The 27803-nt window shown below is 41.8% G+C and overlaps 1 protein-coding gene across 2 annotated transcripts; it reads right to left on the bottom strand.

Moving 5' to 3' along the window:
- LOC146967396 (melanopsin-A-like) lies at positions 1–27679 on the bottom strand. 2 transcript variants are annotated; one of them, XM_085762098.1, is made up of 11 exons: positions 27447–27679; positions 21436–21572; positions 19077–19210; positions 14868–15071; positions 12626–12797; positions 10998–11159; positions 9824–9931; positions 7234–7405; positions 6905–7096; positions 2485–2556; positions 1–287 (listed from the first exon to the last, which is right to left on the bottom strand). In XM_085762098.1, the coding sequence occupies exons 1-11, from the start codon at positions 27567–27569 to the stop codon at positions 87–89; spliced, it is 1677 nt and encodes a 558-aa protein (XP_085618224.1). In that variant the 5' UTR covers positions 27570–27679; the 3' UTR covers positions 1–86. The 2 variants fall into 2 exon arrangements, with proteins under 2 accessions (XP_085618224.1, XP_085618225.1); XM_085762099.1 differs by lacking the exon at positions 2485–2556 and having other exon boundaries at positions 2–287.
- Positions 27680–27803: the final 124 nt, after the last annotated feature.

Genomic DNA, 27803 nt, shown 5'->3' on the forward strand with positions numbered 1-27803 from the left:
GTGACTGTCAAATACTGAAACACTCTCTCTCTCTCTCACACACGCACACGAACAATTACACAGTCATTGCACTTTTGACCGGCTCTTCATTGTAACGCTGTCGTCTCCAGCCTGGATACGTCAAGGGGCTCCTTGGCAACGGAGCTGTAAGTTTTGGTCAATTTGTGGTTGCCATGAAAACCTGGGGGACTGTGCAGTATAGACGGGCTGGATATGGAGGTGACAATGACCGATGATGTTGTTTTACACACAGTCCTCGGCTCCGACTCCTCCATCACGTTATCCAGCTGTGTAGGCAGAAGACAAGAGAGAGGAAGAGAGAGAGGAAGAGAGAGATGTTCAGGTATTGTAACTGAGACCTGACGGGTGAGTTGTAGGTGGTCGGATGTTTGTGGGAGAGAAAAATGTGGAAGAGTGGGCGGGCGGGCGGGCGGCGAAGGGCGAGAACAAAGTTTCATCAACTGTTGCTCTGAGTTGGATCAATACGGCTCTCCTCCACTTAACCCACCCAGCACAAGACATGAACTACTCACAGCTGATCAAAGGCATTGATTGGTCGGATTGATGAATGACTTTTCCATAGTGCCCTTGATGGAGTGCTACTGTATCACTCCGTCGACCCTCACAAGATGAATAGCTCTGCACTATACTGTAGGGCAAAGTACTCCGACTGATTTCTTCAAAAGTCAATTCTGTTTTGTTACAACTTGAGTCTTTTTTTTTTTTTTAAATACATTTTGACCTTTTTTGGGGGGGAAAGTAAAAAATATATGAAAAAAATACTGATATTTGATCAATATGAAGCGAAAAGCAGCTGATAAATTCAGCTTTGATTAGCTGGAAACTGGGGGACGCAGCTAGCCTATACTAGCCTGAGCAATAACTTTAGATATAATAACTTTAGTCAGAAATAACAGCCAAAACTACGTGAATGAGGCTCAAGTTGTAATATTGGTGAATAATATTAGTAATTATACTTTAGGATTGACTTAATTTTACAAATATAAATATACAGAATTGCAACAATCTCAGGTTAAATCTTCATTTTGCATCATTTCACATCAAACTATTGGGAAATTATGTCATTTGTACAATAATTAATAACATTTTTTTAATAGTATATATACATTTCAAAGTCTATTTTTTCAACAATTCTTATTCCAATTTTCTTTTCATGTCTGTGGAGCAGTGAGTCAGACTGCGGCCTGTTGTTAATGTGGCACAGTCGGGCTGTTGTTAAAGCTTTTGACTTGCAGGAAGGAAGTCAATCGCTTCCCACTTTTTGTATCGACTGCACAGCGGAGGAATCGAAAACAGCAAACACAGTCACTTGGTTGCACAAACATGAGGATTGGATGTGAGGAGGAGGAGGAGGAGGAGGACGACGAGTCAGGTCGATGCTGCTATAAGCTTTTGATTTTCCACAAGGTTTGATTAATACTGATGTCAGAAGAACAGGAAATGAGTGAAACGGGACAAGACGGAAAGCTAGACTGGGCTGGATGAGGTGGGGAGGGGGGGCTGAGTAAAGCGATATGCCAACCATTCCGCATTGCTTTACAGTTCCCTTTAAAACAGCTTGTTCAGTATTTCTTTTTCCCAGTGAGCTATTTTAATCTACAGTATATCACTGAGCAATGCAGAATGGGCGACAAACACATTTAAACAATTTGAAAACACAAGTCACACCTGAGCAAGACAAATGGAAAATAATAAATTAAAGGATAAAGATGGTGCAGATTCCTCTCTTTGTAATCGGCGACAAATCCCTTGAAAAGATTAAATTTCATCCCAAAGACAAGAATCATGAGTGATCGCAGCCACCTGGTTGGTTTGAATGGACACAACTCCTTCACATTTACATCTGATTGTGAGAAAAACATTATATCTGTATAGCTTTTGTCCAGAAACCTTCAAAGGCTGCACTGTATTTTATTCTTAAATAATAACATGACGCAGGTTATTCAATTACAGCAAGGGTCAAGGGTCAGAATAACAGAACTTGTGTTAATCGCGTTAACTTTTTACAGCTCGAGTTAGAGCATGAACTTCGCTAAGCTGCTCACGAGGAAGATAATCTTGCTTTAACAAGATCCTGTTTCGCAGATTATTACCTTTTAACAACACACATTTCTTATTATAACACATTTCTTTATCTCTCTATATCAATCTATTTGATATTAACACTCATTGTATTATTTGTTATATTCCTGTACTGTTTCCTACTATTACACAAAACCAATTAATAAAAACAAGAGTCAAATGGTTCATAATATAAAAACAAACAAACTTGTTTCATGACTATACCTGCCTGGACCTTCTGTCCAGTAATTTCATTAGCTTGTGTTCGTTATTAGGAAAATTTTGCTGTTTTTTTTCATGGGATTTGTCAGTTTCTTTGTAAAAAAAAATCCACAACAACAACAAAAACAGATGCCACATCTATTGAACAGAGTGAGAGGTGGAGGATCTCATGACTCTTACAGTAGCAGGCAGACGACTGATCGGCTGCAGGCTGATGTCCGACATGGAGATGTCTTCAGGCTCTGTCAGAGTCTGAACAGTACGCAAATAAATAAATATATTTTAGTGACATTTAGAGTCAGTCATCTACAAAACTCTTGAGGTCAAACTAGTACTAAATACAGAGGGACTTCGATTTCAGATAAAAGAGTATCTCATTGGAAAATAATTTTTCTTTCCATTGTTTCGGAGATATATGGTTTTTCTTTTCAGTCATATGAAAATATGTGTCTGTTAAATATGAAGCTGGAGCCAAGAGAAGAAAGAAGGCAAATGAGCATATTTTCCAAACTGTCAAAGTTATTAGATATATAATATAGATATCTATGAAACACAAAACTTGTAGCAAAAGGTCCAAACGGCCAAAATATGAAAATATAGTGAACTGAAAGAGAAACTAATCAAAGTAGATCACACGCTTCAGTAAAATAACAATATTGTGTCATGAATGTGATGAGCACCAAGATGTAAACTGTGATTAGAAATGAGGTTATATAGAATATGTGCTTATAGTATACAACATATATATCCTGTGGTCTGTGCAGAGTTGGAGGCAGATGGAGGTCAGCGACTTCCTCGTGAATCTGTCGTCTTCCTCTGCAAGCGAACAGTACAGTGTATGTCTACACATGGGGTCAATGCCACACGAGCCGTGGATTAAGTCTGAAACTCCCAGATTACTGGATTAGTTTTTGGACCCTCTGTAATGGAGTCCTCAATGAACCTGACCTGTGTGGTTAATACGCCTGTAGTACTGTACTGTATGTGTGTGTTTGCATAATGTGCGTATAGAGAAATAAGATGATTACAGAGAGAGACGGAAATGCTCCATACTGGATGTCCCACATAGCATGACACTTTGAAGTCACTGGAGCAGATTCGTATAAAAAGTGTCAGGTTTTACAAAACTCCAACATGTGGTTATATTAAAATGCTAATAATTAGGCTGCAAGCAATTTAAAAGAACCTCACAGAGTGTTTATCAGTTCCTTTTCCTTTGATCCTTCATTATTTTTTTACGTTTAACATTAATTTGGAAGTAAGGAGGTCACGATTATAGATTAATTGATCGTGGCGTTTAATACCGTGGTTTATTGAGAAAACAAGTAATTGTGACATCCCTATTTGGAAGCGAAGACAAAGGTAAACTGATGAGACATCAGTGCTCATCCTGAACTAATGCTGATGTGGTTGGTTGACTATTGGTTATCCGTCCTCTTAAAGACAGTTGCTGGACCATGAGTGGGTCAATGGTCCACCTTGTTAACGAATGATGTCATGAGAGTTACAGGAGTCGATGTGAATGGATCTGAAACTGCACCTAAAGGCAAATTATAAACAGACCTCGATGCTGAGGAGACAAAACATGAGAATCAGCTTCTCAGGTCGAGACCACGCGAGTTAAGGCATGGACAGGTCTTAAAGGGATAGTAGCATGTTTTTAAAGTGGGGTTGTATGATCTACAAATAGCCCCTAAGTACTTTAATTGCAGTAGAAGACTCTCTGCACTCCTCCCGTTAGCAACGCCAGCCCATAATAGCCCTGCTCAGAGATTTACAACATACATTGTTGTGAATGGACCCAAAGAAACGGCCTATTTTCGCGGCCTAAAAGAGGTTTTACCTGAAAAAAAATACACAGTTCCATTGTTCGCGATAATATAATTTTTTCCAGCCCCTCAAAGTGCAGGAAAAACACAGTTTTTATTTGGACTTAACCAACTCACGTATCCCTCCGCCCAGGGTTAGCGCCCGCCGATCAGCAGTTGGTTAGCTCCAAATAAAAACTGTGTTTTTCCTGCACTTTGAAGGGCTGGAAAAAATTATATTATAGCGAACAATGGAACTGTGTTTTTGTTTTTCACATAAAACCCCTTTTAGGCCACGAAAATAGGCCGTTTCTTTGGGTCCATTCACAACAATGTATGTTGTAAATCTCTGGGCAGGGCTATTATGGGCTGGCTTTGCTAACAGGAGGAGTGCAGAGAGTCTTCTACTGCAATTAAAGTACTTAGGGGCTATTTGTAGATCATACAACCCCACTTTTAAAAAATGCTACTATCCCTTTAAACTGCCTGCGAAGAGACGTCAAGGGTGGAAACTAAGTGGGTTAAAAGTGGTTAATGTGGTTGCTCCATATCCATTAGAAAAAGAATGTAAACATCTGTATCGTAGGTATGTAACTGAATCCAGCAGTGGTGATATCGGGATGTTTAACTATGAATGAAAACCTTCAGCTGACCGTCAGTATCCCTCTGTGTTGATTCAGCTCCTTGTGTTAGCGATTACTTTGTCTCCCCTGTGTCCACATCTGTGCAGCCAGCCCCCCCGTCGCCGCCCCCCCCGCTGCCGCCACCGCCGCGTTGCACGATATCCTTTTACAGGCAGTTTAAGACACATCGACACCTCGACTCATGCGACTCTAACGACTCTCACATGACAACCAGGTGGAGCGACGACCCTCCCGTGACCTCCACTGCTCTCCAGGTGTGAACAGCACCACAGAGGTTAAGCGCTGAGGCGTGTGCGCCGGGAAAAAAAAACTCCTTTAGAGGTGGTTTGGAGAAAAAAAAACTACACCCCCCCCCCCCCACAAAGGTCACACAGCCACTTCACTTATGGATCTATCAGCTGTGCAAAAGGAAAGAAAGGAGCCAACTGAAGGATCAACTTCTGTTTCACTTCCAAAACGGCGTGTTATAAAACCCTGATGGCCAATCTCATGTCATGTCATATCCTCAGGAAATTGTGAGTATTGAGTCTTGTGTTGAGTTGTACATTCTCCCTCTTTTTTCTGAGGGCAGAGGAAGTGTTACTAGATATATTGTATATCAAAATGTTTTTCTCTCTTGGTTATACTTATTTGTAGCAGTTCTACACTTATTAAATATGTTGATCTGTGACTATTCTGATACTTAAGTTATGATGCTATATTGTATTGAACATCTATTTGTTTAACTCATTTTATGGATTTCTTGTTTTCACGATCATCTTATGTGAATAAAAAAAACAAACAAACAAACAAACTATAGGCTATGAGAAGCACCTGAATGTAATTGTTCAAATCACTGACCTGCAAAGAGCCCGTCGCTCGAAACATTGTCTATTTTAATATACAGCCCTTGAATAAATATATTTCCTATTTTGTGTTGTTGCGAGTTCTCTTTTTCTGTCTTATTGCAGTGTTTTTCAACCTTGGGTCGCCTGGAATTCAAATGGGGTCGACAGAAATGTCTAGTAATTGATAAAAAAAAAAAAAGACTGATAAAAATGTTTTTTCTAGTTATTCTTCTTTTTAAAAACACCACAGGCAATCTTAAACAACTGTATTCTATACTTTCACTTTCTTAAATATAAATCGAGTTCAAATAAAAATCTGAGTTGGCGCATCTTGATTAACGCAGGTCGCCAGAAATTTGTGATGTCAAAATGGGGTCAGGAGGCAAAAAAGGTTGGGAACCACTGCCTTATTGGGTCTTAAAATCTATGTTTGTTTATTACGCAGAATGTCCCATATATGTTAGACGAGAGATGAAAATTACTACACTGGCTACTACTTGCAGCGATAGCATCAAAAACATACACAGTGGCTGCAGCAGCCAATATCCTCCCATGGTCTGAACCCAGGGGTACTGAGAGTTATGATGGCTTATGTCAACTCCAGTCAAACATTTATTAGATGTTGTGTGCACCCAAAACGTCTACAGTACATGCAGACCCTTTTAGTTACAGATAACCGATGCTATTCCAGTCTAGGGGATGTTAGTGTCTAGAAATCTTGTTTTAGAAAAGTCAGTCAGAGCTACTGTTTGTCTGCAGGAAGTTTCATTTTTAGTGTTTTTTTAAACATTTTTAAAAAATACTGAAACATCAGAGAAGGTGGCATGGGAAATACTGGAACCACAGAGTCAAAATTATTCAGGACAATCAGTGTTTTTTAGAGGGGATATCTGCAGCGTGACCTCATCAGATTACACACCGAGGAATCCTGTTCATAACCTTGAGGAGCCTGGATTTTAACAGGGTTACAACCAACATGACCTTACAGAGTTACGCTGCCATGAAATACCGAACGTAAACATGACGTCTATTGACTTTAACAAGACTCCATAACAGCGTGACCTCACTTCTCATATTTAGGAGGACAGGATATAGATTGACCTTGACGTAATGACAAAACAGAAGCAAAACCTCCCATCTTAAACCTCAGGAAACTAACGTGAGAAAATTTAAACAAAGCTCAAACCGATGACACTTTTCTGACACTAAAAGCTTTAGAGTTAGAAATGTACTGACTCTCTGACTGCAGAAATATTCAGTTTAAAACAGACTAGTGTATATTAAGAGTATATATGTAAGCAGGCGAGACCTCCGTACTCACAGTGATCTGTGAGAGGTGACATATGGCTGGGTCAGTGGGGTTGTGGGCGGCAGTCCTCTCAAACTCTCCCGTGTTGTAACCTCTCACCTTTAACCTCTGGCTGGCACATCGCACCTGTTTTACATCACTGGACAACTGACGAGAGACAGGCGTCCGAGACGAGCAGTCCTCCTCTGTGTCTGAGAAACGGGCCTGAGACGACACGCAGAGACACACAATCTCAGACACACGACGAGACTAAAACTGGGCAACCTGTAATTCAAAAAGCATTTGCCATAGGAAGTTTTTTAGGACTGAGACATACCATATTAGATATGAAGTACACTCACTGATTCGCTCTCGGACTGGGAGGAGGTTCGGGCCTTGCCGGGGCCTTTGCTCTCTGATTGGCTGGTGAGGGTCGACCGACGGGTGGACTGGAAGCTGCTGCTGCTGAAACGGTCTCTGCCAGTGATGCACAGCAATGCACCGAGGTAGGGGATGTACCTGCTGAGGGCTGACCTGAGGCGGGAGAGACATTTAAATCCCATAATCATTTTAATACATGACAGTGAAGCGTGGATGAAATTTCCCACTTTTAATTCTCCAAGTCAAAACAGAGCAGTAAAAAATCTGTATAAGCAAATTAAAGTCAGTGACCTCAGCTCCGACATGATTTAGTCCCATCATCCAGCTGGTTGTGAGGCTCCTTTTAAGTTGGATTAAAGATGTGAATTAAAGGGATAGTTCAACATTTTTGGCAAATTCGCCTTATCGCCATAATCCCTGTATTCATAGAAGTAGGTTCATTATCTTTAATTATCGGTGCATGTTGTTTTGAGATCTGCGGGGCAGAGATGTGAGCGGCTGTAAGACAGTCAGACTCCCACCCTGAAATGTTATCTCTGAAACTATAGAAGGTTTTCCCCAGACTGAATGTCACCATTCTACTGTATGTATATTCTGCATTTTGATTATCTGTAAATGAATTAACCACCTAGGTTCGAACCTCACCATTTGGGGACTGTCTCTCATCACTCTAAAGTGTAACACCTTCTGTCTACCCTGACTTCCCCTTGAAATATTGTAGATCTGATGGTCTTAGTGCGAGAAGTGAAAAGGTCTAGGTGGCTCATTGTCATGTGAAAAGACCCCCTGATGGTCAAAAGGTCCCCAGACGGGAATGGCATTCAATTGATATGTGAATTAGAAGTGTCTCTTTTCTGGGTTGATTGAGTATCATGTTCTTATACCTCTGAATACTTCAACCCAGGCAGCAGGGCTATTCTTCCATGTTAAGAAGGTCACTGAGTGTTTAATAATCTATACCATCCCTGAACTAAGACTGATGCCAGATTTCTGAACAATAGAATTTCATTCTTAAAGAGTTTACATTTGAAATGATTGATTAACTTTTAATTCCCACCAATATTTAAGAGTATGTTATTTTTAAATGGAGTCAGATTAAATGAATATTTACTTTACTTTATTTTGAAAACCTCATCTTAACACCGGAAAGACAAGATACATATTGGGGAGATATTGTTATATGTCTCTAGATATTTCCTCCCCTACACTGCTCAGCTCACCCAATGGAGGTGAATAGTACTTTCCCTTTTCCCTCATCAAATACACAATCCAACCACTCCAAAACACTCTCGTGGACAAGTTGTGACCTGCACATTCACCACGCTATGAAATAATAATGTAATAATGAGTTGTTTTTGAGGCAAATGCGTCACTGAAACTACTTTCCAGACACGGCTGCTGGGTGAAGTGATTTCAAAAGCACAAGTAGTTCTGGGTATTTGCTTTATGTGTCGTAATGTTACATAATTATACATGATTATTTCATAACAGTGCAAATGTGCAGGTGTGAACCTACTTCTACGACCATAGGGATTATGGCAATAGACTATTAAACTATCCGTTTAAGGGGCAGCATACGTATGTAGCTGCTATATACAATATCACTAATTTGCCTCAAGATTGCAAACATAAATGAAGAATATAGATTCAGGAGATCAATGAGCAACTTCCACTTGTCCCCAAAACATGCAACCTCCTCAAGTAACATAGTTAACATCAAAATCTAAGTACACACAGGGGCTATGGCAGCTATAGAGAAGCCTAGAGAGCCTACACATTCATCCTAAAAGCTTCTGACACTGTTAGAGATTGTTGAGATTAAGCAAACTGAACATCTACATAATCTGCTTCTATTCAGGAATACACGTGTAGTAAAGGACAGCTTAGCTAACTGGGAAAGAAAGAGCATCAATATCATCTCTGTATGAGAAACATAATTAATGACATTGTGTTTGATCTGGCCTGATGTAGCCTGATCACGTATTAGATCCATCTACTGCTGCAGCACTGCTGTCAAATGCAACACTGAACTACGACGAGACATTAATCCCCCTCCCTGAGTCCGGAATAAATCCATTTTAACAGAACGCCGCCTCAGCACAACGTCCACATAACCTAGATCAACCAGAGTAACGTAAAAGTTCACCAGTGACCGTGTGTGGATCTAAATAATCTCCACCTTCAGATGGAGAGACTGAGCCGTAGCTGTCCAGACCGATGCAGCAAACCTGGCAGCAGTACCAAGAAGTTGACATACTCTCAAACCAAAATACTATTCGCTGTCAACTCTGGGTAAAAGCTGGCATTGCCATGGAAACAGCAATATATATATATGAGAAAGCATGAAAGAGCCTGAGGGGAAAAAAGAGCCACACACGATACCTGGCTTCTTCAAAATCATTTTGTTCATACTGTTTCGGTGTGTATTTTTTTGAATCTTTTAATGGTCTGTTTGCAATGTTTTTGTTACGTTTATTTATTCATAATCATATTTTAAATCATAGTTTGGTGCATATCTATACTGTAAACCTGCATTGGCAATAATAGTCGGTGTAATTCAGCATCACATACCTGTATTTTGGATGTGTAATAGCGTAGATGATGGGGTTGTGGATAGCAGATGCTTTTGCGATCACGGCAGGAACAGAGTTCATATAGGGAGTCAACAGGTCAGCATACCTGAGAGAGAAGAGAGGAGAGAGAGACGGAGGGAGGGAGGGAGGGAGGGAGGGAAGACAAATGAGCGAAGGAAATGAGACACATTCATGTGCCCGGTATGGGATAAGCAGACGCTCAGTCACACCCACATTCATGTTTAAAGATGCCATAAAACGTGCACTTGAACTATCAGAGATACAGCATCTCTAAATGATGACAGTGCAGCGGACAAAGGAGGAGCCCATCAATAACGTTATTACAAATGCAGAGACAAAGCCACCCCCTAACATTATCACTATGACGATCATACACGGTCATAAAAACCTTGAGGTTAATAAAAGTCGTTTTGGACGACTTTGAAACACTAAAAGGTTGTTTTGCTGATTAAGAAATAACAAAAACCAAACAATGATGCGAATATCCTGATAAATTACCAATGAAATAAAGGAGAGCTGTGGGTTCAGGACTATGAATGAATGACCTCTTTTCATATACATGAAGTCATGTGAGCTTTTATTTAAATAAACACATTAATTTGGACTTGGATGTCTCTAAAATGTTTAAGTCGTTACACGCAGGAATAAGGGAGAGATGAATGAGAGAATATACTTGTTATCTCAAGGAAATTTAAATCGAATGCAACTGGACTTGGTTATTTGTCTAGGAAGACGTTTCACCTCTCATCCAAGAGGCTTCATCAGTTCATGTACGCATCTGACCAGGCTGGGACTAGTGAGTCAGATGCGTACATGAACTGATGAAGCCTCTTGGATGAGAGGTGAAACGTCTTCCTAGACAAATAACCAAGTCCAGTTGCATTCGATTTAAATTTCCTTGAGATAACTATGACCTGGACAAATAAGAATATTCACAGGCCTACTTGTTGTTATCTTCTGCTTAGAGGAAACATTTATTAAAATCATGAGGTGAATGACCTTAGGTAAGGGAAACTAAAATAGCATAACCACAACCACAAAGTTATCAGCACTCCCCAGAAAATCAGTTTTCTGTTCTCATGAGTGTCTCCTAAGTAACCTGTAATAGTGCACACACACACACACACACACACACGTACACACACACCTACCCGGCGAATGCAGTGAGGGCTGCACAGGAGTATGGAGCCCAGGAGATGACAAAGAGCAGGATGACGATGAGCGCAATCTTGGCCATCTTCCATTCGCTCTTCATCTTGTGGAACCTCTTTGCAGAGTCTCTGTGTCCCTCACAGTTGATCTTTGTTATGGCTCTGTCAAACACACACACACACAGTTTTATCTAGAAAGTCTGCAGCTCAGAAGACACACACAACAGGACTGAAAGTATTGTGCTGTTAGAAGGACCGTTGGTGTTTGGATCTTGGTCTTGACAAAACCAAGCACAGTACAGGGGATCAACCTGTCTGTCAAACCATTCTTGAATAAAACATTGTGTAGTAAACTCAAGATAGAGAGAGAAAGGATTACTGTAGGTCTACTATGGGCAATGGTTAGAGGGGAATCCTCTGTCAAGACCTATGTCGATTATTGGCGACATAGATTTCCCATCAGCGATGTGGGATAGTGGATTGAGTTCGAAGGCAGCAAAAGGACTGAGTACGACGAATCAGCTATTTCAATGGCAGTGAAACTAAATCCTGCACTCAACTGCAAAAATCAGTTTACACTACCCCCCAGTGATGTGGGCTGATTCCTTCAAATACAGCACCATATTATAAAAGCCATAGAGAGTGGGAATACGTATCAAACGGTATCTTATTATAGTAATAGAGAAAAACGCATGCCAAATAAAAACCATATCTTCTGCCTCTCCAGATTGCTAGCAGCTGATAAGAGAGAAAATACGGGGGCTAGAATTAAATACAATTATTGAGGACAGGACTTGGGAGGATATCTGTACGAGTTGCCACAAAGGTATCAACCGTCATCTATGGGAAGAGTTTGATTGGAAGATTAAAAAAAATGAGATTTTTCAGGGCTCCAATGACAGTAAAGGTTCAGTATCTTCACTACGTTTGGAAAATGACTGGAGACTTCCGGGATTGTCCAGCACCGCAGGGATGTTTGGCAAGATATAAAAGAGGAATTGCAAAAAAAAAAACAAGAAAATTGCCATCTCAATGGATCCGTGAGTTGTTTTCGCTTGGAGAACCAGTGGGTAAAGATTACTGGGTGGCGTGCTTCTACTAATAGCTGAAAAATCATGGTACGGTAAACTGGAGTCAACACAATGACAGGAAACTGTAAATAAAGATGGGAATATTTTTCTTCAAAGATGGATTTTAAATGGAAATTTCCATTTCAATCGTTTTTCTCAAGAGGGTGTTTATTGTCTTTTTCTTTTCGTTTAATGAAATTTGACAGCAATGTTATTCAACATAGACATGTATTGTATTTGTGTTTGTTCACACACACACACACACACACACACACACACACGCACACACACAGAAACACGATTTCATCATCACCTCCATTGCCAGTGTCTGCTGCACAGACGATGTTAGTGTCCAGGCTGAACAAGACATCAGGGGCGATCAATAGGAAATCCCAGACGCATCATTAATCAACGAGCCATCAGCAGCAACACATGTGTGTGGGAGTGTGTGTTATGTTGTGTTGTGTTGCAGCACACATAACAGGAGCCTGACTAAACATAAACAGTGTGTGGTGTGTGTCTGTGTGTGTGTGTGTGGTTTTTTTTGCGAGTACTGACCGCGTGGTGTGTCGGATGGCTCTGAAGATGCAGCAGTAGCAGAAGATGATGATGGAGAGAGGGATGAAGAAGACGAAGGTGAAGAGCAGCATGGTGTAGGAGCGGACGGAGGGGGTAAAGGTCATGTAGTCCCAGGAGCAAGACGTCATCAGACCCTCGGGGACGTAGGCACCTGCAGGAGAGCACGTACACACACACACACACACACACACACACACACACACACTTTAGCGCCATGAGATCTGACGGTTACTATTTTCATGTCAGTTGCTGAATCGTGCAACGTTCAAGCTACTTCACCATCTGAAAGACCTTGAACTGCTTTCATCTGTAATATGGGCAATGACAGTTGTCCTCCAAGTGTGCAGCCGCCTTACGATTATCTGTAGGCGGAGCTGAATTTCAAATGAGAGCGGTATCAATCTTCTTGTCATGACCCACAGAATCAAAGCAAGTTGAAGAGCACAAATACATAGTAATTTAGACATTAAAGCCACAACTTTGTGTCACTTTGGCAGCACTTGAAAAGTGGTAGGAGTCATCTTCAGTTGCTTGTTTGACTTGAAGTGTATTATTCAAATGTATGCAGTATCCGCTTACATGCAATACCACCTGTCAAACATGGGCTTTAATATATTACTATGGGACCTAAGTGGCCCAAGTGCAAAATCCATCAGAGAAACTGGGTGGAGCTGCCTCTGTTGTGGAGATTATCACTCACAGTGTTTGATATTCACACCACAGGGTTCTCCTATATGGGAGCGCATCCTTCATCTTCACATACAAAATACACTATTATGTCTTGATAGTGACAATACACACATACTGATTTATACATATCAGGAGCAGTAGGAGCAGGCTTTAAAAAAACCAAAACAATATTTCTCCTTTTTCCAGACACGGAAGGAAGCCATATGTCACTTTTATTACGTGTTGTGTTAGGTTGTTGTGATGGTGGAGGCCCCCAAACTCAAGAGAGTTTGTAGTGGGAAACAGCCACCACAGCAGAGCGGATGCAGGGGGGGGGGGGGGGAGCAACAAGAGGGGTTAGAAGTAGAGGTGTATATATGTACAGTATGTGTACAGTAATGTGCAATATGCCTGAATGTGATGAACTTCTAAATTTAGGATTTCATTTCTCCGTTCATTAGTGAAAGTGAAGTAAAAGAAGGAAAACATTCAAGCGCCTTGTATTATTTTTTATGCACTGTTTGGATTTTTATAGGTACTATAGTACTCCATGTATCCTACTAAGATTGTAGAGCACATTTATAGACAGGGTTGGTTTCTATATTTGGTTTAATTAATAACTGGTAATGCAGTCTGTCAAAAGCCAAAATCTAAAGTCTTTAATAGCCAAAAGAAGTCCACTTTCCATTGATTGTAGCACTTAACAAATTGCTACTGGAGTTCCCCAGGGCTCTGTAAATGGTCCTCTATTGTTCTGTCACCACACATTACATTATACACCAAGCATGTCCAAACTGTTCCACAAAGGGTCGGTGTGGCTGCAGGTTTTCTTTCCAACCAAGCAGCAGCACACCAGACTTGACTCATTTAATCAGCTGATCTCAGTCTTCAGACAGTTGATTGGTCAAACTGTGTGCTTTTGATTGGTTGGAACAAAAACCTGCAGCCACACGGCCCTCTGTGGAATAGTTTGGACATTCCTGCATTACACAAAGACACAACACACTGACACTGATTTTTATACATACACACTTTCTTACAAATGTGTATACAAATGTCTCCTATGTTTAAGTGCAAATTTAATTTCTCTTCCCACACCGCAGAGACTGAATGACTGTGTTTTGTTGTACTGGTTAATAAATCGCACCCAGACAAGATTGTTTCTGAATGAAGAGTTCCTGTTACTGAATTTCAATAGCAACGTTTATTCCCACTTGGGGGCACATACAATGAATGAGCCTTGAGTTGTTTGTAGGAGAGCAAGACTTGTGACCTTTTCAAAAGCTGCTGGGCTGTTGTTATGTCAGCTACATGTAAGCAAGAGGTGATCTCAGCTCTGATAAATGATTTTGTAATAACTGTATTTGGCATGTTGACAAAATAGCAAAGCAATATCTATTGGACATAATAGCGCAGGTTTCAGCAGGAATTTGAGATGCTGACATAAATAAAAACAGTGTGAGAGCACTGAGGCACGGAGCTCAACAAAATCCCATAGAGAAATCAGACTGATCAATAAAGACTCCGGGTCTCTGAGTGTAGTTGTACTCACTCCAGCCAAAGAATGGGGGTAGGCTCCAGCCCATTGAGTAGACCCAGGCAACTGCCACAATGCTCAGGGCTTTCTTGCGAGACATCGCTCCCAAGGAGGCCAGAGGTCTGGTTATCACCACGTACCGGTCCACGGCAATCACCATCAGCGTCATCATGCTGCAGATACCAAACAGCGCTCCACAGAAAGCATACAACTCACAACCTGTTAAGAGAGAAGGAGAAAAACATTGAATGCATCCCACAGGATAAACACACTTTTGTACAATAGTCCCTGCAGCTGTTGAAGAATAGCTGAAACTACTGCAGCTGTTTGTGTATCTAAACGACTCAGTGCTGCAGCTTGTTCACTTCTTATGAATGTTTTTCTAGTGCCAAATTAGAAAACTGTTGTGTTTTTTTCGCATTTCACATTAGCATGAGTTTCCGTGATACATTTGCACCCTGATTTATCATCATCATCAAAACTGTTTGCATGGCTTGTCCATATGTTGGGAATCCACCATCAGCACAAAATTACCTGTTCCCAAGCTCCACCGGTCTTGTAAGACTTTACTTTTTTTTCCCATGGTAGACACATTATAAAATAACAAAGATGATTAAGTTTTCCAACTATTTTGTTTCACGGTGTGATTTTTTTTTCTTTTGTCTTACATATCATATGTCTTATCCAAGCCCATTTCTTACAGACCAACTTGCTTTCCATTTAGTCATTGTTCACAGCTAATTCAGTCCTCGGAGAGATAACAGCCAATACTGCTTTAAGACTTGTTAGGCATCTCCCAAATTTAATTTCTTTTCAGTCACTTCCAAAATCAGTCTCTATTATATGTTTTGCTCCGGCACAGTAATTTCGTATTTGATTGGAACAAAGGCCAATTGAATTGAATTATGTAGGAAAGGAGCGGGTATGGGGGAAAGAGGTAGAGGAAGGGGAAAAATGCAGAGCTTTAAAAATCAATGGAGGGTGGAAGGCAGGAAAAGGGAGAGTGTAAAGGCAGAGGCAGGGAGAAGGCGAAATGGGTGAGGTGGAGGGAATGGAAAAAGACAGAATAATTAAGAGGAGGGAATTGGATGAGAAAGGAAGAGAAGATGAGGTCGAGAACAGCAGAAAGGGACCCAAGGTGAAGGATGAGTTGGGATGTCAGGTGAAAGGAGGTGGCACCAACATGAAAGATTGATGGAGAGGTAGGCTACAGTAGATTGGAGAAGAATGTGTGGAGGAAGGAAGACGGATAGGAAAAGTGTAGAATCCACAAACAGCATGCTTAAATATTTAATACATGTTGAACATACAGTAATGAAACTATTACTCTGTACGGTTTCATTCAGAGGCTGCCAATACTTCTAACATGTCTCCATTCGTTCCATAATCTGAGCTGCTGTTCTCCATGGAGTCTATTATTATGTTAAATCTATCTATAATGCATGGAGAGCTCTGATACACCCATTCATGCACAGTTGCAGGTATGTGTGAGCCTACAAAGACACACCATAGCTACACACTGACCAAATACAAACTATCAATCTTCACTTTATCAGTTGTTGTCCCACAGGCGCAGAGCTTGTGATGACTATCGGCTATAATGTGGTCACTGCGCCAAGTCGTCACATCCAAACACAAGACAAAATCTGAAGTGTGTCGCCTTGGTGAAGAAACTCAAACAAATACCACTCAGGCAATTAAATATGTATCAGAGTGCCTGCATGCCGGTCGTCCTGACTGTCTCTGCGTGTTTGACAGCCCCTTTTTAAGTTACCGAAACTAATGAAGTCCAGATTGGCTCCCAAGTAACAGCAGATGTTCTCTGGAGAAGAACAATATTTTAAAGTCCTGGGGCACTTTGTGGTAATAGCAAAGTTCATTGCATTGTGGTCAAGCCAAGATAATGAGTACATGTAAAACATCTCAGAAAGGTTGTTTAGTAAGATTCCAAAAGGAATTGTTGGGAGCAAATGGTTGACATTTTTGTGTCTGCACATCCATTCCAGTTCTGGTTAAAGTGGAAAAGTTGTTGAATAAGTTGTTGTTTAGGCTACCCACTAACATTAATGTTAGTTATAGCTTTATTATACATGCAGTTAGCGCGCTAACGTGTATAGATTGAGTCGGCAACCAAGGGAACGCCCATAAAAACGTCACTTCCGGTAAGAGCCGTGGGGGAAAACAAACTATTCTCCCCATCTGTTATAATGGGAAAGCGCGGCATTTTAAACCTTTGTCTAATGCTTGTCCGCTGTCATGTCTTAGTTTGAATCACTTGTATCTGCTGACAAAGAGCTATATATTAAAAAAATTCAGTACGATCGGGGTCGATTGTTGTCCATACATTTTCAAATACTGTGTCAATGATCCGTGCTTTCCCATTGTACAGGGAGAATGGTTTGTTTCCCCCGTGGATCTTACCGGAAGTGACGTTTTTATGGGTGTTCCCTTGATGGTCGACTCAATCTATTTCAACAACATGTAACACTATGTTAGCCTCTGAATATTCATGCAACACAATAACATCCATGGAGCTGCTGTAGGTTTGTTGTCGGGGGGAGGTGGTGGTGACAAGACAAGATGCCATTTTTTGACTGCACTGATTCGCTATTGAAAAGTGAGAGGGTGGGGTCAAGGCTAGCTGGATTTGTGTGCTGACACCAGCAGAAGATTTTTTTCTGAGAACTTGTGATAGGGTGGGTGGGGCATGGGGGCTGTGGAAGTGGGAGAGCAGTGTGTTTTGTGTCTGTTGTATATTTGTTATGTTTTGTGTTTTTTTTGTATCTGTGTTCAAAAAAGAGATGCTGCATCTCAAGTGATTAATTTTATTGCTGAACTTGCCACATTGCAACAGCTCTCGACGCAAACGCTAGCAATGCAGCAATGGCTAAACTTACAAATAGCTCATTTATAAACATTTTGAATGCTTGCTGGCTTCTTAAAAAGGATGGATTTTGGGTAATTTAAAGACAGAAGGCGTACTCTTATGAGTTAGCCTGGGCAAACTTAACGGGCATTAACTTTGTTTACATTCTCAAAGGGACTTTTTCACTTCTCCCACGCCCCCCACTTCCTGAACTACTATAGCTTTGGTGATGTGGTACAACAAATTAAGCCAGGAATGCTCTTGTTGCCTTTTTTTAATGGGGTCATAAGTGTTGGACAAGGGTATTAAAACAATCCTGCTGATGGCACTACAAAGCGGAAAAAGCAGAAGATCAACAAAGTCAGCAGACATGATCCTCTGGGAAAATGGATGTCTTGCAGCAAACTGTTCAACTTACAGACTTATAGATCATCCTGCTGAACAGTGGCTTCCCTGCTGCTAAGAAAAACCCCATCGTTAAAAAGTGCATGTGGAGTTTTGACATCTATCAATTCTTGTATAAACACAAATAAAAGGCAAGGCTCAGCTGGCTTTCTACTTGAGATTTTCCATTTACCTCATTTATCTGTTGACCTCTCTGGTTGTATCTTTAGAAAAGGATAAGCAGACAACAAAATGAAGGGTCTTTTAGGTGTTACAGGGGGGATGGTGTTGGTGTTGGTGTTGGTGTTGGTTAGAGTCCTTTCGCAATAACCACCAGCGGGAGTTGAGCTGCAGATCTGACAGCGATTGGCTGTCTTCATTTAGGTCAGGACAACTCCTGGAGGAAAAAACAGCGCTCCGACTATCAGTGTTTGATCAGTGGAGTGAGGATTCTCTTTTACCACCTCTCTATCTTGGCTCCCAATAGGTTGCACACTGATCTATAATCCACAGCACAGTATGACCCTGCCCCCCACCCCCTACCCCCCTCAAATACACCCATGTAAGACACATTATCAACATGTACTCTCATATGCTCTTTATGATCAATGAAACATAGATTGTGCAGAGTAAGCCTTGGGTGCTGCTTCCTCTGCTGTGGCAGAGAGGGATGACAGAGGGAAGCAGGTTTGTGTGTGTGTGTGTGTGTGTGTGTGCGTGCGTGCGTGCGTGCGTGCGTGTGTGTGTGTAGAATCTCAATCAAACTATAGGTCACATTCTAAAGGGTATGGAAACAATACAGGTCCCTGCAGAATTCAGCGGCGTCCAATAAATGTTAACAACATTTGTGTGCACATGCATTTACATAAATGTGGACAACCTATCACAAGTTGTGTTGTATTTAGGCTCTTGATGTATTGCATTCTTTATTTAAAAGTTCATGTGTTTGTGTAATGAAGTTAAAAATGTGTCACCTTTCTTTCCGAAGATCCATCTCTTGTGCATGCTGGTGATGAAGAAGATGGGTGTCTGAGTGACACACATGAGGAGGTCTGTGACTGCCAGGTTGATGATGAAAATGTTGGACGGCGTCCGCAAGCTTCGGCTCCTGCGCACACAGAAACACATTGCTGTTTAAATACTGTCAATTAATTAATGGTTTAACTGAAATTATGAATTAAAGGGTAGGCACTCATAAGATGGATAGCTTTTCGATCTATGTAATATTTATGAACTAAGTTTGAACTAAGGAATGTATTATTGAAGGTTGATTGACTGTGATTCATGCTTGACTGTAAATAATTTGTGCAAAAGATTGAATAAACTAAACAAAACACAAACAAGACTATAACTAAATTAGCTATCTCATTATCTCACATGTCATTATTGCAGTTTAATTCATAAAAGTGGTGCTGAACAAGGACATTTATAAGCCTAACAGGGTGTTGAGGGCACTGCACTCGACTGGCTCACCTCCTACCTCACCAACAGACAACAGTTCGTCTCCCTCTCCGGCCACACATCCACCCTCTCCCCGGTCACGCAGGGGGTCCCCCAAGGCTCAGTCCTCGGCCCCCTCCTCTTCATCTGCTACCTCTTCCCCCTTGGTCACATCATCCGCAATCTCAACCTGGACTACCACTGCTACGCCGACGACACCCAGATCTATATCAGCACCAAATCCACCCAGAACCCTCCCCTCACCCTCATCGAAACCTGCATCTCCACAATAAAAACATGGCTGACTCACAACTTCCTCAAACTCAACAGTGATAAAACAGAGTTCCTCCTCATAGGCACCAAATCCACCCTCAGCAAAACCGGACCCATCTCCCTCACCATCGACACCTCGACCATCACTCCCTCCCCCCTGGCACGCAACCTTGGCGTTATCCTGGACCCCACCCTCTTCTTCGATCACCATGTCAGCTCCGTCGTCAAGACCTGCTACTTCCACCTCCGCCGCATCGCCAAAATCCGACACTGCCTCTCTCCCTCTGCTGCCGAATCCCTCATCCACGCCTTCATCTCCTCCCGCCTCGACTACTGTAACTCCCTCCTCACCGGCATCACTTCCCATTCCCTCCATAGACTTCAAATGGTCCAGAACTCCGCTGCCCGCCTCCTCACCCACACCCGGTCCCGTGAACACATCACTCCCGTCCTCCACTCTCTCCACTGGCTCCCCATCAAACAGCGCATCAACTTCAAGATACTCCTCCTCACCTTCAAAGCCCTCCACCACCTGCCCCCCCCCCCCCCCCCTTACCTGTCTTACCTCCTCATTCCCCACCGCCCCACCCGTGCCCTCCGATCCTCCTCCACTCTCTCCCTGACAACACCCATATCCAAACTCAAATCCTTCGGCGACCAAGCCTTCTCCCGTACTGCACCCCGACTCTGGAACTCTCTCACCCCATCTGTCCGCGACTCACCCTCACTCCCCACATTCAAGTCCCGGTTAAAGGGATAGTTCAACATTTTGGCAAATTGGCCCATTGCCATAATCGCTATAGTCATAGCAGTAGGTTCATTACCTTTAATTGTAGGTGTAAGCTATTTTCAGTACGGCGGAGCGCAGCAGCTGGCTGCTCAGAGCTACGCTATGGAGGCTAACGGAATTCAACATCCCAAAACTCCACAGCGCTTTTGTAGACAAGTTGTGACCTGCACAACCACCACGCTATGAGATAATGACGGAACGATACGAAACGGAGCCGTTTTCGAGGTAAATACAGGGTAAATACGGAGACTGCTTGCTGAAAAACTGTCCCTGAACGCAATGCGCATCAGCGGTTTTGTATGAATTTACCTCGAAAACGGCTCCGTTTCGTATCGTTCCGTCATTATCTCATAGCGTGGTGGTTGTGCAGCTCACAACTTGTCTACAAAAGCGCTGTGGAGTTTTGGGATGTTGAATTTGATGAGTTTAATGAGGGAAACCAAGAAATTCCGTTAGCCTCCATAGCGTAGCTCTGAGCAGCCTGCTGCTGCGCTCCGCCGTACTGAAAATAGCTTACACCTACAATTAAAGGTAATGAACCTACTGCTATGACTATAGCGATTATGGCAATGGGCCAATTTGCCAAAATGTTGAACTATCCCTTTAAAAACATACCTCTTCTCCCACGCTTATGACCTCCCCTACCCATGGCCGGTCTCTCCATCACCTTGCTCATTAATGTGTCACTGTGTACTGTCTCTCCCTCGTCTCCCCCTGTTTGTCTCTACCCTGTTTCTTTGTGTCTTTGTAAGCGTCTTTGGGTTACTGAAAAGCGCTATATAGATTAAATGAATTATTATTATTATTATTATAAAAAAAAAACATGGTACCTGCAGAAGGCATATATGACCAGGAAGTTTCCCAGCAGGCCTGTGATCCCCACAACCAGGATGACAACACCAATGGTGTAGTGAGCGTGGTCTGGGACGTCGACCGTTGGAAATGGGTGGCTGGTAACTATTGAGCCCTATAGCAGCAGGAAAAACAAGTCAATCAATAAAAATCACAAATCAAGGACTCATGATATAAGTCATTAATGGGAATCTAAATCTAAACAGTCCAGTCCTTTTTTTTTCACTGCAGGTCCAATAATCATTGCTGTCAAGGAAAATTTGCTGGCTTAGAGCCTGAATGTCACTGCAATAAAAATGGAAATTGAAAATAGGCAACAGCCAATACATTATTACTATCTCATCACTCATGATGAGCCCACGGTTTTAATTTAATTGATTATTAAAATGATAAATTGATTAATAATTCTTCCACCCACTACCGCTCATGGGAAATTTGAAAACTGTATATCTTCTCTTTCAAAATTTCAGGACTTGAACGTTCAGTTTTTATTTTCAAATTGTTGCAATAGCCTTTTTTTTTTTTTTTCTTGTTATGCATGTTGTTACTCAGTGGCCGATGATAGACTCTGCCTGTTCGCCTTTTAGACTAATTGTCCATTTTTCTTTTTAATCGTTGAAATGTTCCCCTAAAGAAAAGGCAAACATCCTCTCAGATCGATTGTGTGTTTCAGCCCTCGTGTCTTCTGACATTTAAAGCAATGAAATTCAAGATGTGTATATTCTTTGGTGGATGCACATTCAAATGTTGTACTTAGACTAAAGCCTTGAATGCATGGGAAAAAATCCATTTAGTCTGGAGCCCAATCTGAAAGAACTCAATGGACAACAAGTATGTCCTGTCTAAATAATAATGAGATAACAATTCAAGCCATAATAATAATAATAGGGTAATAATTGCTTTGAACTTGTACATTTTTTAATGATGTGATGACATTAAGCAACACTACCCACTCTAAACAGCTCATCTTGTTCCCAGAGCTGAGAGAAGATGAAAGCATCTATCTGTGCTTTATGCTCCAGTAACTATTTTCTTTTTTGAAGGTCATCAAGAGATCAACGACCACCATCGACCGCTGACAGCAGAAAAGAAACTCTCCAAGGCCTCTGGCAGAGCTTATGTGGGTTTATAGTATCTGTAGCTGCCTGGCAGGACCTGAAAAGTATTTTATTCAGAATACAGCGCAACAAGTAAAATGACTATTCATCAGCAGAGATTGAACCATACATCCAAGGTTGAAGATGTATTTCTATTCATCACTCAGTGTGAAAGAGACAATACTTCAAGAGAAACATGCTTTGGTAGGAACAAAACACTTTACAATCTCTCAGCATCAACAGTGCATGATTAAATACTTCTGAATACCTCATTGTTGCTTAAGATATAAAAATATCTGTAGTGATTCATTGTAATTGGAAACTTTTCAATTGTTATCTATCTATTGTAGTACATCGATCACAGAAATGTAAATGGAGATGTTAAATATTTCCATTGATAATAAAATATGTGAAGTGAAAGGCTGCACAAAATAGAAATATTCTTGCAGTAGCAGCTCATTATTAAAGGTATGCTATAGAGTTTTTGACCACTAATACAGTAGTGCTATAGATCAATGCTTATATAAAGGTTTTTCTGTAGTAAGCTCCTGTGTGATCACCCAAGTTGCACTATATTGTGTTGCTGGTTGCTGGTTGTATGCTCCACCGCTCATCAACATAATAATGAATATCAACAACACAAGTTTTAAATATATTTTTGAAAATCACCTTTACAAATGTTTTATGATGAAGGAAATGTCCTTGATGTGTTTGTTTGACCTCAAGGCTTCACAATAAAGCTAAAAAAGAGGAGGTTTTTTCTTTGTGAACACCTAAAAGCAGACCTTTTGTCAAGGAGACGTTTTCCCCTTGACACCATCATTCGGTGTGTGAGAAGCTGCTGCACCTCAGAGTGAACCGCTCCTCTCGAGAATTCATTTCAGGAGCCCTGACACACTCCACTGCATTAACACTTCCCTTTTGTCTCTTACTGTGTGTCTTTCAAGCATGTGCACACCCACTCGCTCACTACTGTATTTGCACCGAGCTAAATCTTCCCCTTGCTGCCTTAGTGTTTCACTAGATGACACACACACACACACACACACACTCACATACACGTTCTTTCATTAATCCTGGCCTCCACTGGCCTCCTAAGCGTGCGCGTGTATGTGTGTGTTTGTTCGACATCTGTTTCAGCAGGCCTACTTTCCCTGCAGGGTGACAAGCTCCTGTTACTGAACGGAGAACATTTGAATGGTACAGTGAAAAGTGATGGAGTGGTTATGTAAGCAAATGAGGGGAAAAGGTCATGGGGATGTGTTACTGAAAGTGGGGACAAGTGCAGTAAGGTGGTATGCAGATGTGGCGTGTACGTCGTATGTGTGCGTGGAATGTAAACACACTCAGATCCAGTCTAACCCCGTCACTCGTGATGTGGCGGTGTCACACTCAAGGTCTTCCTCCCTCCCTGCTTTATTTCTCCCCCCGGTTGCATTTCTCTTTCTTTTTTTTCATGTCCCTGCCACTCTCCCTGCTGGATGTATTTCTCATCTCTGCTATCACTGCTCTTTCCCAATCTCTATTAATTCCTCCCTTCATGTTTCCTCCTTCTCCCGATCACTCCTCCCTTTCCTCAATCGCCGCCTGTCTCCCAGCATGAGCGGCTCGGGGGCCAGATAAATGGCGATCACACAGGGAAGGTTGAAAGGAGAGGGACAGAGAGTAGGATGGCATGGCTACATTTGTTTGTGATTTAAAGACTAAAATAGTGATGGCATTGCTGGGTTTTTTTTTTTGTTTTTTTTGTCTTCGTCAGAGCCGAGCAACTAATATAAATGTAAATGGTCTGGTGGCTGTCTAATGCACAGCATTTCAGAACCGGCAAAGGCAAACAAACTGAGAGAGGCATAGATAAAGATTATAGACAGAAGAGAAAATGAGAGACGGAGCCGAGACGAAGAGGAAGAGAATTAAACATCCACTGATGGAATTAAATCCTAATTTTAAAAAACACACGCATCCTGGCACATAAGCATAGCTGTGCACGTTTGTGTGTTTGAATGCCTGTAAACACACATGCCAGCATTGTAAAGACTCATCATGTTTATAGGCACCATATGTGTACTGCACATACACACTATAGATGGATTAACGTGTAAAACAGAAAATTACATCAGTACATTATAGCCTATAGTAATCTAATAAATACAGCCAAGGGGGCCCTTTAAATGAAAAGCTCCTGTGGTGAAGGCATTATCGAACTCCTAATCAGTGTAATGGTTCGTTTACAGTAGAGAGGTGTATTTCATTAGAAACTAGAAACAATTATCTGATTCTGCAGCCGCTCATGTTTCATTTTGCCTCAGAGAGCCACGGACTCAGGGTGACTGTGTGATTGAGCATTAAAAGTAAATGAAGAGCTTCGCTTGCATATAGAAAAGGCACTAGATGATAATTCAGCACTGCACTCTGTGTTTCTGACAGGTCTGTTACATCACATCAGGATTATATATTGACATAGATTTTGTTGTCATTACTACACAAGTACTAAGTATTGGGTTGGGCCACACCTATCCTTAAACTCAGGCTTCATTTGGCATCAACTACACATGAAGACTGTATTGCATTTGCAACACAAAATATTTCCACAGAAGACCAATCAGGGATCAGTAGATTTATTCACTCCTGTCCCTCAGACGGCTTTTTCCATCCACCCTGAGATGGGTCGGACCAAACACAACTCTATATCTAAAAACTGTTTGGTACCATAAGTTACAGAGACGAGACATTTGTGCTTATATTTGTTGTATCTGCTGTCACAACACTTTTTAACAAACTGCATCATGCAAGAACAAAAACATAGATTTATACCATTGTTGGTAAGATGCATGTGTTTCCCTTGTAAAGGTTTTAAAGGTGTTCTGGTTGGTCGTATCTGATTGTGTCCACAGATATTTTTTAGTCTGCAACGACGAAGTTCCAGACACATTCACAAATGTCAATTGGTGTGATGATGCCAGGCCAAGTTTCTTCTACACTGGTGGCACAAGAAACAAAAACAACACCAGTCCAGCTCCAGAAAAAGACTGGATTTTGTAGGCAGGCGATTCCTTGGACAAGCTGCTTGTAGGATACAATCCAGAGTTTACAACTGAGAAAGGGAAGCACGTGTATGTAGAAAAGAGGAGAAGACTAATTAAGTCACAAAATTTAGTTTTTATCGAATACGTTTTACTAGCTTTATAAATTTAAATGCTTGAATAACTTCGTTTTTACAATGTTACATCACTGAACCAATCAAAAACTGATTCTCTAGAGACCTGACTATTGATGAACAATGCACTCACTGCACATCTGATTATCTGCCCACTGAATCCGCCACATGTCACAAACAAGTTGTTGATCTGCCTAACACTGAGTGGGGCAAATAAATCATTATCTGCGACTCCTTTGTTCATCAGCAAACACTCTAATCAACCACAAGGCAGTCAAAAGACAAGGACACACAAACATTATCACTGTGTCACACAATGGTAATTCAGGTCTGAGGACTTTCTGACAAAAACTGATGTGCACAAACACAATCACATCACATCAGCTGTCACAGACACCCACAAGGATTCACAAATTGGAGCCATATTTATTCTATGATTAACCAGAGATTGTAGATCAGATGGATGATTGAAAGTGAAGGAGTATGAAGCAGTGGTGAAGGGAAACAAGAGCTCTGGAGCCAACGACAGAAAACCTGGAGAGCTGCTAAATAAAAACCACACTTCTTCTGGAGTAGGAGATCCCATCTGTCTCAGCAGAAGCTGCCCTCGGGCACCGCTCCAGTATCAGCTTTCCCTGCGCTTCCACCATGAAGTCCAGACCAGAAAAGCTGCAGAGAACTGAAGCCTGCAGGTTTGAAACATCAAAGTCAGGATCCAAACTGAACCATTCACACTTGCTGAACTACATTTGCCATAGTGGTGCACCCCATGTGTTTCTGTGTATGTCCTCCAAACAGCTGTTACATACTCTCTCAAATCACACTCAAGGTCCGTCTGGGCTCCTGGGGGCAAACTCATAGGCAGCAGTATTTTCTTTTTATACGTTATAGTTTTACGCAAAAGTCCATGGATGTGGATACACATCTGTATAATAGGATTTCCCTAAAGGCTACGCATAAACTAATCCCACGCTCAGACAGAGAGGGAGACAGAGAGATGGAGACTGATTCATCCATGAGACTTGGTGAGGAAATCATTCTAGCCTCACATCTGGGACTTTACAGAAGTATAAATACAAACACAAAACTGTGACAAACATCTCAGCTCAAACCTTGGTGCAACAGTTAGGCTCAAAAATCAATACTGAGCACACAGAAGTCCCCTGACTGACTGTGTGAAAAAAAAAGTCCTTAGACTCACCACAAATTCAGAAATGCTTTGACAAAAATACAGACCTGTAATTTTTTTTTTTTTTTTTGACAAACGGTGGCACTGACATGATGCGCAGTCTGTTACAGGCGCTTCACCCATAACAGAAACTGAACAAACATCGGAGTTCCATTCAGGTCCGATGCTGAATGAGCGGAGCGCAGATGCGCAGGGGGAGGTGATGATGTGACTCATTCATTCACAGAGTTAACACCTCGCTCGTTCACACCTCCCTCGTACTGTATACCTCACGTTTTATGAATGATTTGGTAAAGAGAACTAAAGAAATTAAAGAAAAACTGATGTCTTTTTCGCCTCTTTTACCAGATGGCGAGTTGGTCTCTCTGGCTGCTCTGGATCGCGGTTACGCATCGCTGCGGCGCGCACCAAGTCACACCAAAAAGGGATGTTCCTTGAAGCTGCCACAATTAATCAAACTATACAACAACCTTTCCAGAAAAATAAAAGAGGAAAATGAAGAAGAAAAAAGAAGAGGAGGAGGAAGCGTGGGAGCTTGGCACTTACAGTTGTGGCGACTGGCGCCAGCTCCATGAGCCGGTGCGGACTGATGGAGCTGATGTTCCAGGGCGCCCGGGCGGTCGGGTGCAGCGTGGGGATGCCCGGTCCGATCATCAGCCTGGAGTCCATTCCCACTCCACTGGTGATTTATGAGAGGATTTCTGAGCGCGCGAAAGACGTGTGTCAGAGTGGAAATGAGGTGGTCTGACTTAAGAGTCCAAGTGGGCAGTAGTCATCGCCGCGCTGCTCTCATACCCCACTGACAGGACCACTGGTGGAGCAGCAGCTGTGGAGGGGTGGCAAAGAAGTGCGCGCTCTCTCTCTCCCTCTCTCTCTCTCTCTTCCTCTGTTTGTATGCGTGTC

This window comes from Trachurus japonicus, chromosome 19 (assembly GCF_045865225.1).
Source record: "Trachurus japonicus isolate A0001 chromosome 19, Traja_1.0".
In the NCBI taxonomy this organism is placed as follows: Eukaryota; Metazoa; Chordata; class Actinopteri; order Carangiformes; family Carangidae; genus Trachurus; species Trachurus japonicus.

Coding starts and splice junctions, on each gene's coding strand:
- LOC146967396 (XM_085762098.1), bottom strand. CDS start 27,569: ATGGACTCCAGGCTGATGATCGGACCGGGCATCCCCACGCTGCACCCG. Junction 7,406..9,823: donor ATTACACATCCAAAATACAG/GTATGTGATGCT, acceptor CTCCCGCCTCAG/GTCAGCCCTCAGCAGGTACA. Junction 2,557..6,904: donor GTCACCTCTCACAGATCACT/GTGAGTACGGAG, acceptor CGTACTGTTCAG/ACTCTGACAGAGCCTGAAGA.